General features: G+C 40.3%; 1 protein-coding gene across 1 annotated transcript in view; it reads right to left on the bottom strand.

Annotated features, from left to right (window-relative positions):
* Positions 1-2,935: 2,935 nt before the first annotated feature.
* The window catches only part of LOC124275664 (serine/threonine-protein kinase ATR-like), a 55,604-nt gene continuing 43,588 nt past the window's right edge, over positions 2,936-14,951 (bottom strand). Inside the window, 19 exon segments of the mRNA XM_046711287.1 lie at positions 2,936-3,257; positions 3,828-3,981; positions 4,514-4,552; positions 4,554-4,628; positions 4,985-5,087; positions 6,043-6,128; positions 7,672-7,700; positions 7,703-7,736; positions 8,583-8,736; positions 9,383-9,478; positions 9,810-9,967; positions 10,822-10,866; positions 10,868-10,919; positions 10,921-11,018; positions 11,363-11,492; positions 11,801-11,916; positions 12,455-12,488; positions 13,479-13,531; positions 14,776-14,844. Coding sequence (XP_046567243.1) covers positions 3,922-3,981; positions 4,514-4,552; positions 4,554-4,628; positions 4,985-5,087; positions 6,043-6,128; positions 7,672-7,700; positions 7,703-7,736; positions 8,583-8,736; positions 9,383-9,478; positions 9,810-9,967; positions 10,822-10,866; positions 10,868-10,919; positions 10,921-11,018; positions 11,363-11,492; positions 11,801-11,916; positions 12,455-12,488; positions 13,479-13,531; positions 14,776-14,844 — 1,431 coding nt within the window. The 3' untranslated portion in view covers positions 2,936-3,257; positions 3,828-3,921.

The following is a 14,951-nucleotide window of genomic DNA, read 5'->3' as shown; positions in this document are numbered from 1 at the left end:
TCCTGACGAAGTAGGTAACTGACTGTGTGACCATGCCTTCAGCACTGGCATAAAACACACATATATACTAGGCACATAAAGAAACTGTGCATACAAAAATTTAAAATCTAAATTTATCAAACCTGTGTAGACACATAAGGATTTAAACTGACAGATTAGTTACATGTATCCAACATGCATGCACGTGCCATGTTACGTGACGTCAGTGGGTTCTTCCTTGAGACGTGCAATACGTTGTTGCACGTGCATTCCGGGAAAGAGAAACAGAGCAAATGAATGACACACAATACTGTCACTTTGGAAAGCTCAACCCCTGCCCTTGCGATCGTTCAAAAAATTAAACGGCTATTGAAACGCATAGCATGCCAAGGCTCACGTCTGCACAACGTCATGAGGCCATTGGGATGGTCCGTGGGGGAATGTCTCAACGACAAGTGGCTGCACATTTCAACAGCCACTGGAACACCATTTCTGCACTGGTGAGACGCTACGAGAACACAAATGAAGTCATTGATCGGCCACGTTCTGGACGTCTACGTGTAACAACGCCAAGACAGGACAGATGGATAAGGGTGACCCATCTTCACCACAGGTTTCAGACTGCAGTGATGACTGCCCGAACCATCCCAGGACTTCCCGGTATCCACCCCAACACAGTTCGACAACGTTTATGTCATCACGGGATCAGACCACGACGCCCCACCATAATGGCTCTATCCTGACACAAACGCCATCGACAAACTCGCTGAATGTGGTGCCAAATCATGTCCGCAGACCCTTGTTTGGTTGAGAAATGTTGTTTTACAGATGAGTCCAGGTTTAACATTTCCCATAGTGATGGACGTCAACGTGCCTATAGACGCTGTGGGAGAACGTTATGCACAGGCCTGTGTCTTGGAGAGGAATCGCTTTGGTGGTGATTCCGCGGATGATTTGGGGTGGAATAACAGCACGCCAAAGAACTCCTTTGGTGATTGTTCAGGGCAACTTAACTGGTGTGGGCTACAGGGATCAGATTCTTCAACCTGTGGCAATTCCTTTTCTGCAACGTCATGGCCCTGGGTTAACATTCCAACAGGACAATGCTTGCCCTCATACGGCAAGGGTTGCTATGGATTTCTTGAAACACCACAACGTTGACTTACTGCCTTGGCCTGCAAATTCACCGGATCTCTCCCCGATAGAGCATGTTTGGGACGAGATGGATCTTCCTCATCCGCCAGATAGCGTCCTTGACATTGCAACAGAACTTGAGAGAATCTGGCGTGACATCCCACATGGTCGTTGACCCCTGTCCCGCTTGTGGACTCGTGACGTCATTGTGATTGACTTTTCAATTGAAATTCTCCCGACGTGTTATGGTCTCATGATCCCTCCATAAAAGTTTATATGTACCTTTGACATTGTTATCGTACTTATCAACTGGGATAATATTTTGACAATGCACAGTTTCTTTATGTGGCTAGTATACATTTGAACATGACAAGGAAGTGAGCTAATGGGGAAATTGCTATGTAAATTCAAAAGCAATTTCTTAATGCAATATTAACCTTATCAGGTGAGAGGATCTTTTTTAGGTCTCAGTGTTCACAATCATTATGTTGTTAAACACTTACCACCACCCAGTAATAATGCAGAACAAAATTCGAGATTGCCACGAGAGAAAAAACAAGCCATTAAAAGCTATCAAATGGTCACATAATCATCTCAATGGTATTTGTTGAGACAAGTGACCTTTAGGATATAATATCAAAATTAATTGATGAAATTGTTTGCATTTACTGCTTGCTGAAATACATCCAGATAACGCATGCTGAGAGTACAGATTTGAAAGCAAAATTAAGATGGTTATGATTTTGTTATCTGCTTAACACTTCAGTTCCTGCCACGATCTACTAACAATATTTACATGAAGTAAACTCAAGCCTGTGCCAAATGTGTAATGGTTCATCAACATTAATTCACCTTCTGAATTCAAGGGATTCATTTTGTACAAAATCATTAAACAAGATCATTGTATGTCTGAATGGGACATCCATCTTCAAATTTGTCAGGAAGTAATATTCGTTTGTTGTGATTGCATCAGGTACCCACATGAATGGAAGTTCTCTTGAGGGGGACCAGTATTCTATTATTAGAAATCTATTCATTGTAAAGAACAGCCATGATGCAGTGACTCATTACACAATTAGCAAGAACAGGCCAACAGGAAATTGACATCTCACCTGCTACTGTGGTCATTGTACATGATACAAAGACATGATTAATTCAATGATAATATATACCCAGTAAGAATATACACAAGGCCAGGCTTCGATATGTGATTCTGGCTTGAGCATTCTGAAGCCTGGAGTTAGGGTCCCTTCACTGCAATCAACATCTACACCAAAATAGTGTTGTACCCATTATTTAAGTTTGTTTGCTGTTTAACATGCCTTCCCAGGGGCGGATACAGCTTTTTGAGAAAGGGGTTGGTGCACAGTTCATTTTCATGAAGTTTCACTGGTAATTTAAACTTTCAGGACAAAGGGGTGGGTGGCACACACACACACACACACACACACGCCTATGCTTCCAGCTATATGACAGGGACCTTTAAAATATAAATAAACATGTAGACCAGAAAACTTAGTGACTGAATGTCTTGGATCAAATCAGTCAGCGAGTCTGGCCACTCAATCCTATAAGCAGCCTCTTACAAGCATTATACCTCTTATAACAAGTAAGGGTTGCTGACCATCCATCAAACAAGGGATTAAACAACAAATAAACAAATACATAACCAAACAAACATACCATGTCTGCACTGTTATAATTTTGCAGCACATGATGTTAGTCATATGAGATAAGTTATCCACTTAATGTCTGGACAAACATATTTCTGGTTTTTTTAAAATGTATTTTGATGAATATGGTAAAATAAATACAGACAACCTTTCTTATACCAGCAGTTTTAATGTTATCTTTTGTAGAGAAAAATATCATTATTGGAAAACAAAATCAACACAAATGAAATGTACTTCAAAATAACTAACACGGTTGTAGCCACACCAGTCATGTAACTCATCACACAAGTTCGAAACTGAACACAAAATGTTTCATCTTTTCAAAAACAGATAACAAATTAATAATTTACATAGAAGTAAGTAAACAGAAAGCCTAGTACTCATCTCCGATGATGATTTAGTGTAAGATGTGTGAAAGAACACAAATAACAAAACTGTTACAAGAAATCTGGTCTAAATCAGCATCTATCAGTCAAGGAGCCATTCTCTTCCCACAGAGGTTACTCCTGTCATATCTTCCTACATAACCTCTGTTCTAATACGGCCATATTTCCCGGTCCTCGTAAAATCCCCTAGCGGCAAAAGATCGCAACACGAATTATCTCCCTTCTTTCTATCCAATCAGAACACGTGTTACATCGACTTAGATTCAATTTGACTAACACAAGCAAATGCGGGGCCACAAATATCCCCCATCTGCCGGGGAATTGTGTTGATGTTACACACAAGACGTTTAATGGCTAGCTTGTCCGTTGTCAACGAGGGCGATGGAGACGCCATTGATACGCCATTACATGACTGAGTTCTGTCTAGAAGAAACGTTTGCGCATCGCGCTCGGGAAGAGGTTCTAGTTTTCCCGAAGCATACGGAAATTACCGAGGCCTTGCGAATGATCACTTTTGAAACAACGTCGCTGATTGCACAACTAAATCGGCTTGTCTCCAATCACGAGCCTTGAACGCTGACACCAAGAAAGGGTCGTATTAGAACAGAGGTTATGTAGGAAGATATGACAGGAGTAACCTCTGTGGGAAGAGAATGTCAAGGAGCCAGTTATGTCAAATGTCCACATGTATCTTCTTCAGGGTGACATCCATGATCAGTACCCACTCGGTCACGGTGACCTACGGACTTCTAGAGATACGCAGCCCAACCAATGTACATTTGACTCAAGTTCTTCTCATCTGTTGATTCCTGGAAAAGAAAGAATGTTTAATATCAGTAACACTACACATAGATTGATTAGCAATAAATATGAGAAGTAACATGTAGAAATATACTAACAAACGTCGGACAAAAACCATCACATTACACCACTGGTGAGTGGGGACACATTTATGCACGAATAACTAACAAAACAGAACAGACAAAGGCACTGTTGGTCACTTCAAACTAACTACTGGACAATGTGGTTAATGAATACACACATGGAAGCCGCAGTGGGTTGGATGGCTGACTTTGTGTGCTAGCAATTAGGTGCCCAACTCTGATGGTGTGGATTCGAATCTCAGATGGGACCCAGGAAGAGTGCTAGGATCTGCACTTTACTGAGAAAGTGTAATCCAAATATAACACAAATGTGGTTAATGTAAAATTTGGTAAAAGTCCTTCACAAGTCTCTTTTCAAAAAACGTGTGACTGTCAAACACTCCTAGCTTCTTAATACAAGCACAGTCAGCTCTTAATACAAGCACCGAGCAATTCCCGCTTAACTGAACAAGCATACCTTAATGAGATAGTTGACATGCCCCTCAATGGAAAGGGGGGAGTCCTCTTGGCTTTGTCTTGGTCTTCAGGATTCCCTTCAGACGGTGTTCAATGTTCTGGACATGGCTCATGGCCTGGAAGAGATTTCACGTATTGTGTCGTAAGCATGTCACAAATTTCAGTTCTTTATGAAATATACTTATATATATTAGTACTGACACCCCGGCCATCCAGAGTTTAACTCAATTCTATAAGCGTCAGAAACTTAACTCCTTAAAATCAAATTGCAAGTTCCAAGTTTTCTTTGTCACGAGTGATGGCGAGGCATAAGCATATTCTAAACCTGCATTGTATTCAGGTTTGATAACAAGATATGCAAATGGAACTTTCCCCGTTCAATGAGTGCGTGAGTGAGTGAGTGAGAGTGATATTTTGATCATCAGGCATTGATGCAGTATCTGACAGTAGCATATGATATCAAAGAACAAACCTGTTCATTGGAGATTTCTCCTGATTCTGTTGGGTTTGACCTCTGACCCCTGGCTGGCTTGCTCCATTCTACCAGGGGATCGTAGATGAAGGGCCTCAGGATGCTGACACAAGGAATACAGTACCAATCATTTACTTGGCTTTAGATATCCAAAACTACTTCTCATTGTTCATAATTCACAAAATACTATTTGTGGCACCACTATTTATGGATATTTGTCAATAAATAGCACTTCCGTTGTAAATCTAAAGATGATGACAAGCAAATAACAAGATTCATGGCCCTGATGTAATGGAACTTTGAGAGTTTCAAGATTCAAGTGGTTTTACATAAACCTTCAATTAGACTGACTGACTGAGTTTAGTTTTACGCTTTTAGCAATATTCCAGCAATATCAATGCAAGGGGACACCAGAAATGGGCTTAACACATTGTGCCCATGTGGGAATCGAACCGCTTCGTGACGGCGAGCCAACGCTTTAACCACTACACCGCAATTAGAGTTCTAGTTATGATGCAATGATGTATTGTTTTGATTAGCTACAAAATATACAGCAACAATCTCTGTAGTTCATCTAAATATTTCTGAAATAGCAGAACAGATCAGATAGGTCATACTTAGGTGAAGAAAAATAAGCAAAGAGAAACGTCTGTCTTACAGACCAGAGTGCAAAAATTAAAGGTTAAACATTGATGTTATGGCAGTATTGCCAGTGATGGTGGTGTCGAAGAGATTCTGGATGCAACTGAGCCTATGCTCACAATACACAGCAAAGCATGTTATGTGTACATGTGTTATTTCGAAAGCAATGTTCTTGCCATATATACAATTTGTTGATGATCTTAGTATGGCAACCAGGAGAGTCATGTTCAAGATTAATCAGACATCAGTGACCTGTGCCTATCTACAGATGTAATAGCTGCGACATTTCCTTGAGGGTGAAAATGAGCAGTCTAAAGTTTAGACAGACAACAATATGGCAAGATGAAAGATCAGTTGACTCTCAGCCAAGTGACCTTAAAATATCTTTAGACATAGATTTGTGAAAATAGCCCAACCTCATGAGAGGGTCCATCTGGTTCCTCATCACGCGCAGCGTCACTTCACACGCCTGTCGGAAGATCCCCTCAACCCCCATTGGACCCTGTAGAGATGGGTATCATATTTGATGATTACATGCATTAAACAATCATGGATATTTTTCAAGGGGCAAGTGAAATGCAGAAAGCAGGTGGTTCATGGAACATTATAATAATAACAAGAAGACAAAGTCATCAATATCCCCCGCAATGGCAAAATACTCTTCATGATTATGTCTACGAGTTATGATTATGTCAAATATTTAGGTGTGTATATAGAAAAGTGGAAGGAGAGTATTGAAAGGTTTTTAAAGTTCTGCTCCAGAAAGCAGCACTAACACCAATTTCAGGCTAAGTCAAACTTGTTGCTATGGAAATGCCAAAAATATTTTATTCAGAATTTCAAAACTACCAAAAGGCACCAGTACACCACCAGACCAATCTATGTGCCAAGTTTGGTGAAGAAACATTGAACGGTTTTAGAGTTCTGCTCCAGAAAAGAGCACAACCACAAATTTCAGTCTAAGTCAAACTTGTTGCCATGGAAACGCCATGAATATTTTATTCAGAATTCCAAAACTACCAAAAGGCACAAGTACACCACCAGATCTATCTATGTGCCAAGTTTGGTGAAGAAATAGTGAACAGTTTTAGAGTTCAGCTCCGGATAAGAGCACTACTACAATTTCAGGCTAAGTCAAACTTGTTGCCATGGAAACGCCAAAAATATTTTATTCAGAATTCCAAAACTACCAAAAGGCACCAGTACACCACCAGATCTATCTATGTGCCACGTTTGGTGAAGAAATAGTGAACAGTTTTAGAGTTCTGCTCCGGAAAAGAGCACTACCACAATTTCAGGCTGTCAAACTTGTTGCCATGGAAACGCCAAAAATATTTTATTCAGAATTCCAAAACTACCAAAAGGCACCAGTACACCACCAGATCTATCTATGTGCCAAGTTTGGTGAAGAAATATTGAACGGTTTTAGACTTCTGCTCAGGAAAAGAGCACTACCACTAATTTCAGTCAAAGTTGAACTTGTTGCCATGGAAAATGCCTAAAATATTTAATTCAGAATTCCAAAACTACCAAAAGGCACCAGTACACCACCAGATCCATGTATGTGCCAAGTTCGGTGAAGAAATATTGAACGGTTTTAGAGTTCTGCTCCGGAAAAGACAAATGTGGACGGACGGAGGAGGACGGAGTCCAATTTAATACCCCCCGCAAAACGCGTTGCGGGGGATAATAATTATAATAATAATTAGTACATTTATATTGCGCCAAATCCACACTGAAAACATGCTCATAGCGCAGGATTATTATTACCCCGGATAACTCAAGGCACTAGAAGATTAACAGTCACATGACTTATCCCACCGGGTATCCATTTTCTGCAGGGTGAACTTTACAGATAACTAAAGACAAATAACCTTCAAGTTGCTAAAGTCATGAAATAAGAATGTTTGTACTGACTGTATGTAGCAAGTAGTTTACTGTTACAACTTACAAACCTTACCAGTTCCCACCAAACAAGACTTACATATTAAGACTTACTATTTATTACAATATTAAGAAATGATGTTACAGAAAGCTGTTCTTACCAGAGCGCCGACCATGTTGTGGGTCAATCGAAGGGCACCCGTTCTGGCCACTCAAATGTTTCACCCTGTCCAAACACAACAGAATGACCATTAAAATACATCAGTCTAGTCTTTGTCTACATTAATTATTGCAACAAACAAATACAGTAAACAATGGTTAAAACTAACTTGAAGGGACCACAAATCTAAGTGTGTCATAAATGCAGTTTGTAATCTGAATGTTGACGAAAAGATAGTGGCTCGGACCAATATGAACTTTGTTGTAATCATCAGTTCATAATAAGTTTTTGTTAGATAACTGACTGATTGACTGAGTTTGGTTTTACGCTGCTTTTAGCAATATTCCAGCAACATCACGGCGAGGGGACACCAGAAATGGGCTTCACAAATTGTACCCATGTGGGGAATTGAACCCGGGTCTTCGGCATGACGAGCCAATGCTTTAACCACTAGGCTACTCCACCGCCCCGTTAGATAACTGAAGCAAAATCAAATTATTCTATTTGGATAACTGATGTTATTTCAGATAGCATTTTTGATAAACTGTACAATGTCTTGACAAAATTTATCTTTAGATATTCCAAAGCATTGTTTACAACACAACTAAGTTACATGATTTGAGTGCAAAACTTATGACGAAATACAATGACATATATTGTCAACCAGAATGGAGTGAGTGAGTCAATTATAACACCTCCTTGAATAGTGTTCCAGTTTCATCTCACATGCAGGGGAAAGATCAGAATGATGACGCCGTGGCACACTATACTTGCTAAGCACATACCTAAACCAATTCCCAAGAACATACCTGAACATCTAAATGCCCTGTGGCACACCTTAATTCCCAAGGATATACCGAAGCATCTGAGTGCCCTGTGGCACCCTGGAAAAATACATTTCTATCTGCGTACCTTATTGAAAAGACAGTTGAAGTCTACATGCACACAGTCCCCTGTGGTGGAGTCGTACAGAATGTTTTCTCCGTGTCGATCACCGAGGCCCAGGATGTAACCCACCATACTCATCACAGCAGACGTGCGGGCATAGGCCAGACGGGCATTGTACCTGAAACAAGAGGTTATTCACATTCTCAAACAAAATAGCAGAAGTGCTGTCCTGTGAATGGCTGAGAGTGAATGATTATCTATGTCACAGACAGCAATATTCCTTGTGATGATAATGATGATATACATGTAGAAAGGGATTCGCGCATAACAAAACCTTTTCAGGGCAACTTCAAAATGTCGCTGGAAAGAGAGATTGATGAGGACGAGACAGAAAATGTCCTGAAGCTCAGAGTTTTCAGTAATCAAATTGTATCACCATGACTGCTTGCTGTAAAGAATGTGGATGAGGCATTAGGCAGTAATCACTCCTTCACTCACCATGACAACTGACCAGGTACACCAATGGTTGACAGTAAGGGTGAAGATCCAAGCCATTATGGCACAAATACACTGTCACATAAGCTACACATTGTAATCACGTCATATTTAATTTAGTGGGATCTTAAGACAAGCAAAGATTACACTTGATTCTCAACAGATGGCTGCTATCAAGGTATTAGTTTCTTACAAAGCATTACTGGATGAGAAACATGAGATAGTCCTCACTAAGCACAGATTACACTTGATTCTCAACAGATGGCTGCTATCAAGGTATTAGTTTCTTACAAAGCATTACTTGATGAGAAACATCAGATAGTCCTCACCATGATGTTGGGTCTGGGAATGTCCGCAGAAACCACTCATTGAACACGGGAGGATGACGGGGCAGCAACTTCTCTCGGAAGATCTGCATCTTTGTCCTGGAAACAGAACCGTTAACAGGTACTATGTCTTTACACTTCACTTTAACATTCTGTGAGCTAAATGTTGGAGTGCTTTTCTTTTTCAAATTCGGGACCCCTCAAACCATCCTCACCTGAATCCTCATGATATTGTCCTGGCAGCCAATGCCACACATTTTTTATCAAACATAATTTTGAAAGGGGCCAAATGAATATGAAAGATTATTACTTAGTCAAAGCATTAAAGTATTCTAATTCATAAGTCAATCCCGTGTATAGAAACTGGGGTCAGAATTTGAAATAAGGTTTTGACTGTTTTGACATTGTTTTTCTCGCATCAAGGACTTACTCCAGCTGGGCGTGTATGCTTGGCATCATGGTCTTCAGTTCCTTGCCGTTGACGTAGATCCCTTTCTCTCTGTACAGCTTGAGGAGGATAAAACGGAGTCCGCTTGTGTTGTTCACCCACTCCAGCAGTCCACACTCTTCATTAAGCGGAACCACCGTCTGTAATCAGATCCGTGAGTCAAAGAGTGGTATGATTTGATACATCAGTAAGACGTGATGAGAGAGAATACATGTTCCTGTACTGTCACGCGGGCCTGTATGTATTCAAGTCTAGACCAGATAATCCAGCCCTGCCCCATCAGTCTGACCACCAAATCCAAATCCAATTGCTCGCATCTTACAACCAGCATGGATATCTGGATGTGTTTGGCCTTACCTGCAGACAATTGGATGAGTGAATGAGATGACTGATGTGGAGATTGGATGAGTGGATGATTGAATGAGATGATTGGGGTGAGTGAGTGAGTGAGTTTATTTTTACGCCGCACTCAGCAATATTCCAACTATATGGCAGCGGTCTGTAAATAATCGAGTCTAGACCAGACAATCCAGTGATCAACAGCATGAGCATCAATCTGCGCCATTGGGAACCGATGATATGTGTCAACCAAATCAGCGAGCCTGACCACCCAATCCCGTTAGTCGCCTCTTACGACAAGCATGGGTCGCTGAAGATCTATAGTCTAACCCGTACCTTCACGGGTTGAGATGATTGGATGAGTGAATGGGATAAGTGAATGAACTGACTGGATGATTGAATGAGATGACTGATGTGGAGATTGGACGAGTGGATGATTGAATCAGATGACTGGATTTGTAAATGGGAAAAAATGTGCATTCAAACTCCTACCAAAAAATAATGACATTAAAACATTGAAAATCTACCAAATAACATAATAATGAAAACAACCCAACTGACATACAAACAACTTCAAAGAGAATGCAATTTGCTTGGAAATGATTTATGTGTGCCATAAAATGAAGAGGATGGAGGGTATTCAGCAAACACTTACGTAAGTTCTGATATGAAGATTTCTTCTTCTTGATTCAGGATCCTTTTCGAAGGAACTTGTTCACTATAGTATTGAATTCCATCAGCCTGCAGTCCTTGCAGATCATCCTTTGGTTTACACATCATGTTGTAGAATTTGCCATCGCTGCCAATCAGGGTAATCTTCTTAGGTCTTTGTAATGATGGCAGGATTTCAATCTGGAAATGTGCAGTTCAAAATCAAGTAAAACAAACAGGAGAAATCCAGTACCTTGTCCAATAAACCGGTTATATCCTGTCTTAAAGAAAGACATGTACACTGAAAGATCTTTAAAATTTCTTCTCAGCTTTTGTTGCACCTGAGATAGTGACCATACAGTGATTGATGAGGACAGTTTGGCCTCACCAATCTTTGATCTAGATAACGTTTGCCTTTATGGTCTCACCTGTCTGAAAATGTTGTATACACAAAACAGGTTTGCTTTTGGTTCATGGACGGGTTAGAAAGACAGAGACACCTGTAGGCAAATAGTGAAATCAATTCAGGAACTATGTCGACTTACTGTGTCGTCAAAGCCCTTGATGTAGACCTGTGTGTCTGGGAAAGCATTGTGGTTGGATGCTACACCCTGGACATTGGGCAACTTGACCGTCATGGCAGATTGAAGAGGCAGCAGAATAGAACTGAAGTTTCTGCAATAACATTTTAATAAATTGATTACAAATGTACCCAGCTGTTCAGGAATCTGGCTATGTTAATCCATGGTTCATACAGGAGTTGAGTTATGTGAGAATGTTAAAACATCTGGGTAACTGGAAATCATTTCAACCTGCTGTTTAGGATGTGAAAACCTTTGATTATCATGTGACCATGAAGTTCACTGAAGTTAATTTCTCATTATCTGCAAATTTTAACGGGTCCTGTTTGGTTTGCCCAAAAGGATTTTGATGGAGTATACACTGTAACACAGTTCACCACACAGACAACTGGCAGTACTCACTCGTCCTCCAGTAGTCTCTTCAGGGGTTTGAAGTGTGTGGACATGCTCAGTGTGGTGGACTGCCCATAGTTCTTCTCACACAACTCCAGCAGTCGCTCCGTCAGTCTAGTTGCATCCTGGGAAAACAAGAAACGTTTCATTTGAAATACTAGTCACCTACTAGGTTGATAAACTCAACGAAGTGGTCTCACAAAATGTTCTCAAAGTTACTGAATGCTGTTTAGCACCAATATTCCAGCTTATCCCAGCATCATGTCTGACTGACTGAGTTTAGTTTTATGCCGCTTCTAGCAATATTCAAGCAATATCACGGCGGCGGATACCAGAAATGGGCTTCACACATTGTGCCCAGGTGGGGAATCGAACCCGGGTCTTCGGCGTGACGAGCCAACGCTTTAACCACTAGGCTACCCCACCGACTCCCAGCAGCATGTATGTAACTAAGTATGAACTAGCCAATCCTGAGATTGATATTATGAGCAATCTGGGTAAGAAGGATATGAAGATACTCAATCAGTCTAGTCACCTGAAATTTAATCATATTTACAAAAAGTTTGAAAGGTAATAATAAAGAAGTTTGACAGTACTAAAAATTATGGATGACACATGATCAAATATCCAAACATGACACTTGCAAACATATAATGTACTCACCTGGATGAACTTGTGTAGATCCGGATTGTTCTCCCTGCACAAAACAGACAGTCAGTTGTGTATCATCACTTGCATAAGTGAGTGAGTGAGTTTAGTTTTACGCCGCACTCCGCAATATTCCAGCTATATGGCGGCATCACTTGCATAAACCAACAATGAAACATCGATCTTTGCTATTCCTACCGACACTTCCTACTACAGGGGTGGTGGGGTAGCCTAGTGGTAAAGTGGTCGCCGTCACGCCGACCTGGGTTCGATTCCCCACATTGGTAGAATATGTGAATCCTATTTCTGGTGTCCTCGGCCATTATATTCCTGGAATACTGCTAAAGACGGTGCAAACCTAAACTCACTCAATTCTTACTACCACACTTTACTTAACACAAACAGAAGTGTTCAGAATGTCAACACAATGAGAATGGATCAGAAATATATTCCATCCCAGGAAAAAAAAAAGATAGCTGCAAGCATGACAAAAATCAATGCAAATGTAGCATGTTTATCAGTTAAAATTGTTGATGACATCTTGACAATTACTCATTTCCATTTCACAAATTAATAGGTGCAGGTCTCAGCTTCAGATCATTAACAGTGCTGAGAGTCAAAGACGATTTTGTCAAGGGAGATAATTCTATGGCTTGCCAATTTCTTTATTACAGTGAATGTGATGTTTTGGAGTAGATATTCAATTGCTAAAAAAAACATACCGAACCATCGCATTCATTGAACAAAGAAGCTGTATATTACACCGAATTGTCTCCTTTCTTCATCATTCAAACTTCTACATGTCACTTAAAGAGGGCAAACATTTTGTCAGTGATACACTGACACGAATCTGGTCACAGAAAATCCTTCAAACACATTGCTATGATTGGGCCTCTGTCACTCTCTTTAACACAGAGTCATATATGACATATGTATCCATATGACACTAGTTTCTGCGATCAGGATTACAGCATTGAGAAGAGGGGAGGTGACGTCAATCCAGTAACTAAGAATTAAAGCCAAACAGTTGTATATTTACTTTGATGTGGAAAAGATCTGTTGACATCTCTTGACTCTCATCGCATAGGAAGACTGAAAGAAGGAGAAATCATTTTTAGTCATACAGGTTACTTTAATTTTTACACACTGTTTTTAAACACATAGCAAATGAGGTTCATCAAGAACTTGTCTTCCAGTTGTAAATATGGCAAGTTTGTAGCAGGAATAAGATTGATCACTGCCACATACAAGCAGATTTCCAGATTCACAAAGGTAGAGTAGAAAATCAGCAAACACCCTCTTGTTGGTAACAAACAGAATATGGCACCCAGTTGGGGTCATTAAGGTTACGGTTGGAAATAGGAGAAGCATCATTTACGGACACGTTCTAGCAAAACTAGTGTAGGGAATTGGTTCAAATCACACAACTGATGATTGGTTCATTACCTACGAGCAATCATCGAAAACAATTGGTCAGCGTCATTTTTCAGATTTTATTATTCAGGGTGTTTTTGCAGGTAAGGATAACATGGTTCTCTGTTGTTGTTTTAGGTTTTTTTAGTTAGAAACTTGCAAATTGCATTTGCAAATGTCAAACCCAATGTAAAATGATGCAACTTGCTTCCTTAAAGTGATGATTAATATATCATGAACATAAACTTCCTGGGTTTTTCAAGAAATATTCAGTGATGAATTTTCAGTAGGTGAACTGAGTTTTCTAGGAATCAAACACGTTTTCAGGCCCTGACAATTTCTAAGGTATGTTCCATCGTCAAGTGTTTCAAACATTAAAACAGTAGCTCCAAAATTGTTTATGTTTGATTATGAGAAAATGTGATTGATTGTATGGTCGTTTGGTCACTGCGACCAATCTTCAATTGTTTCAATTAATTGGACCACCACTAAGCAAAACCATATGAAGTCTCTTCTATTGAGATTAAGGTGCAACTCATTTGGGTGTTGAGAGTGGCTACAGTGTCCACAACAGGCTGCAGAACAGCATGTTGACAAGATCTGCATCACACACATTATGGCCAAAGCTGGAGCGCTTTCAATGACCTGATCAATAGCAGGATCCCAGACAAAAGAACTGGAGGATGATTCTCTCCTGTGAGGAGATGTACAATTAGAACACAAGAATATTGGACAACCAAAAATGTGATAAATACAAGCTGAAATAAATACAGTTGTTCAGGTTGTAAAAGTCAAATCCTACAAAGGAATGGAATGTGTAGACCCAAATCTGTCGATGTGTCATGCTACTGTGGATTGGCAATGTTTACCACCTAACTGAGCTCAGCACTTTAACAAGAAGGAATGTGTGTTGTGACACCCACCTTTGACACCGCCATCAACATCCACATGGCCTGCTGTGGGTACAGCACCAGCACACTGGCAATCAGGTCCTGGGGGAGAAAACATGCATAGTGGTATTTATAAGACAATACAATATACACACTGACTGACTGACTGACTGAGTTTGGTTTTACGCCACTTTTAGCAATATTCCAGC

Source organism: Haliotis rubra, unplaced genomic scaffold, assembly GCF_003918875.1.
Source record: "Haliotis rubra isolate DU_JTF1 unplaced genomic scaffold, ASM391887v1 Scf2002, whole genome shotgun sequence".
Lineage (NCBI taxonomy): Eukaryota > Metazoa > Mollusca > Gastropoda > Lepetellida > Haliotidae > Haliotis > Haliotis rubra.
Note: the sequence above shows the minus strand (reverse complement) of the source record. Positions and strands in the feature narration are given on the sequence as shown.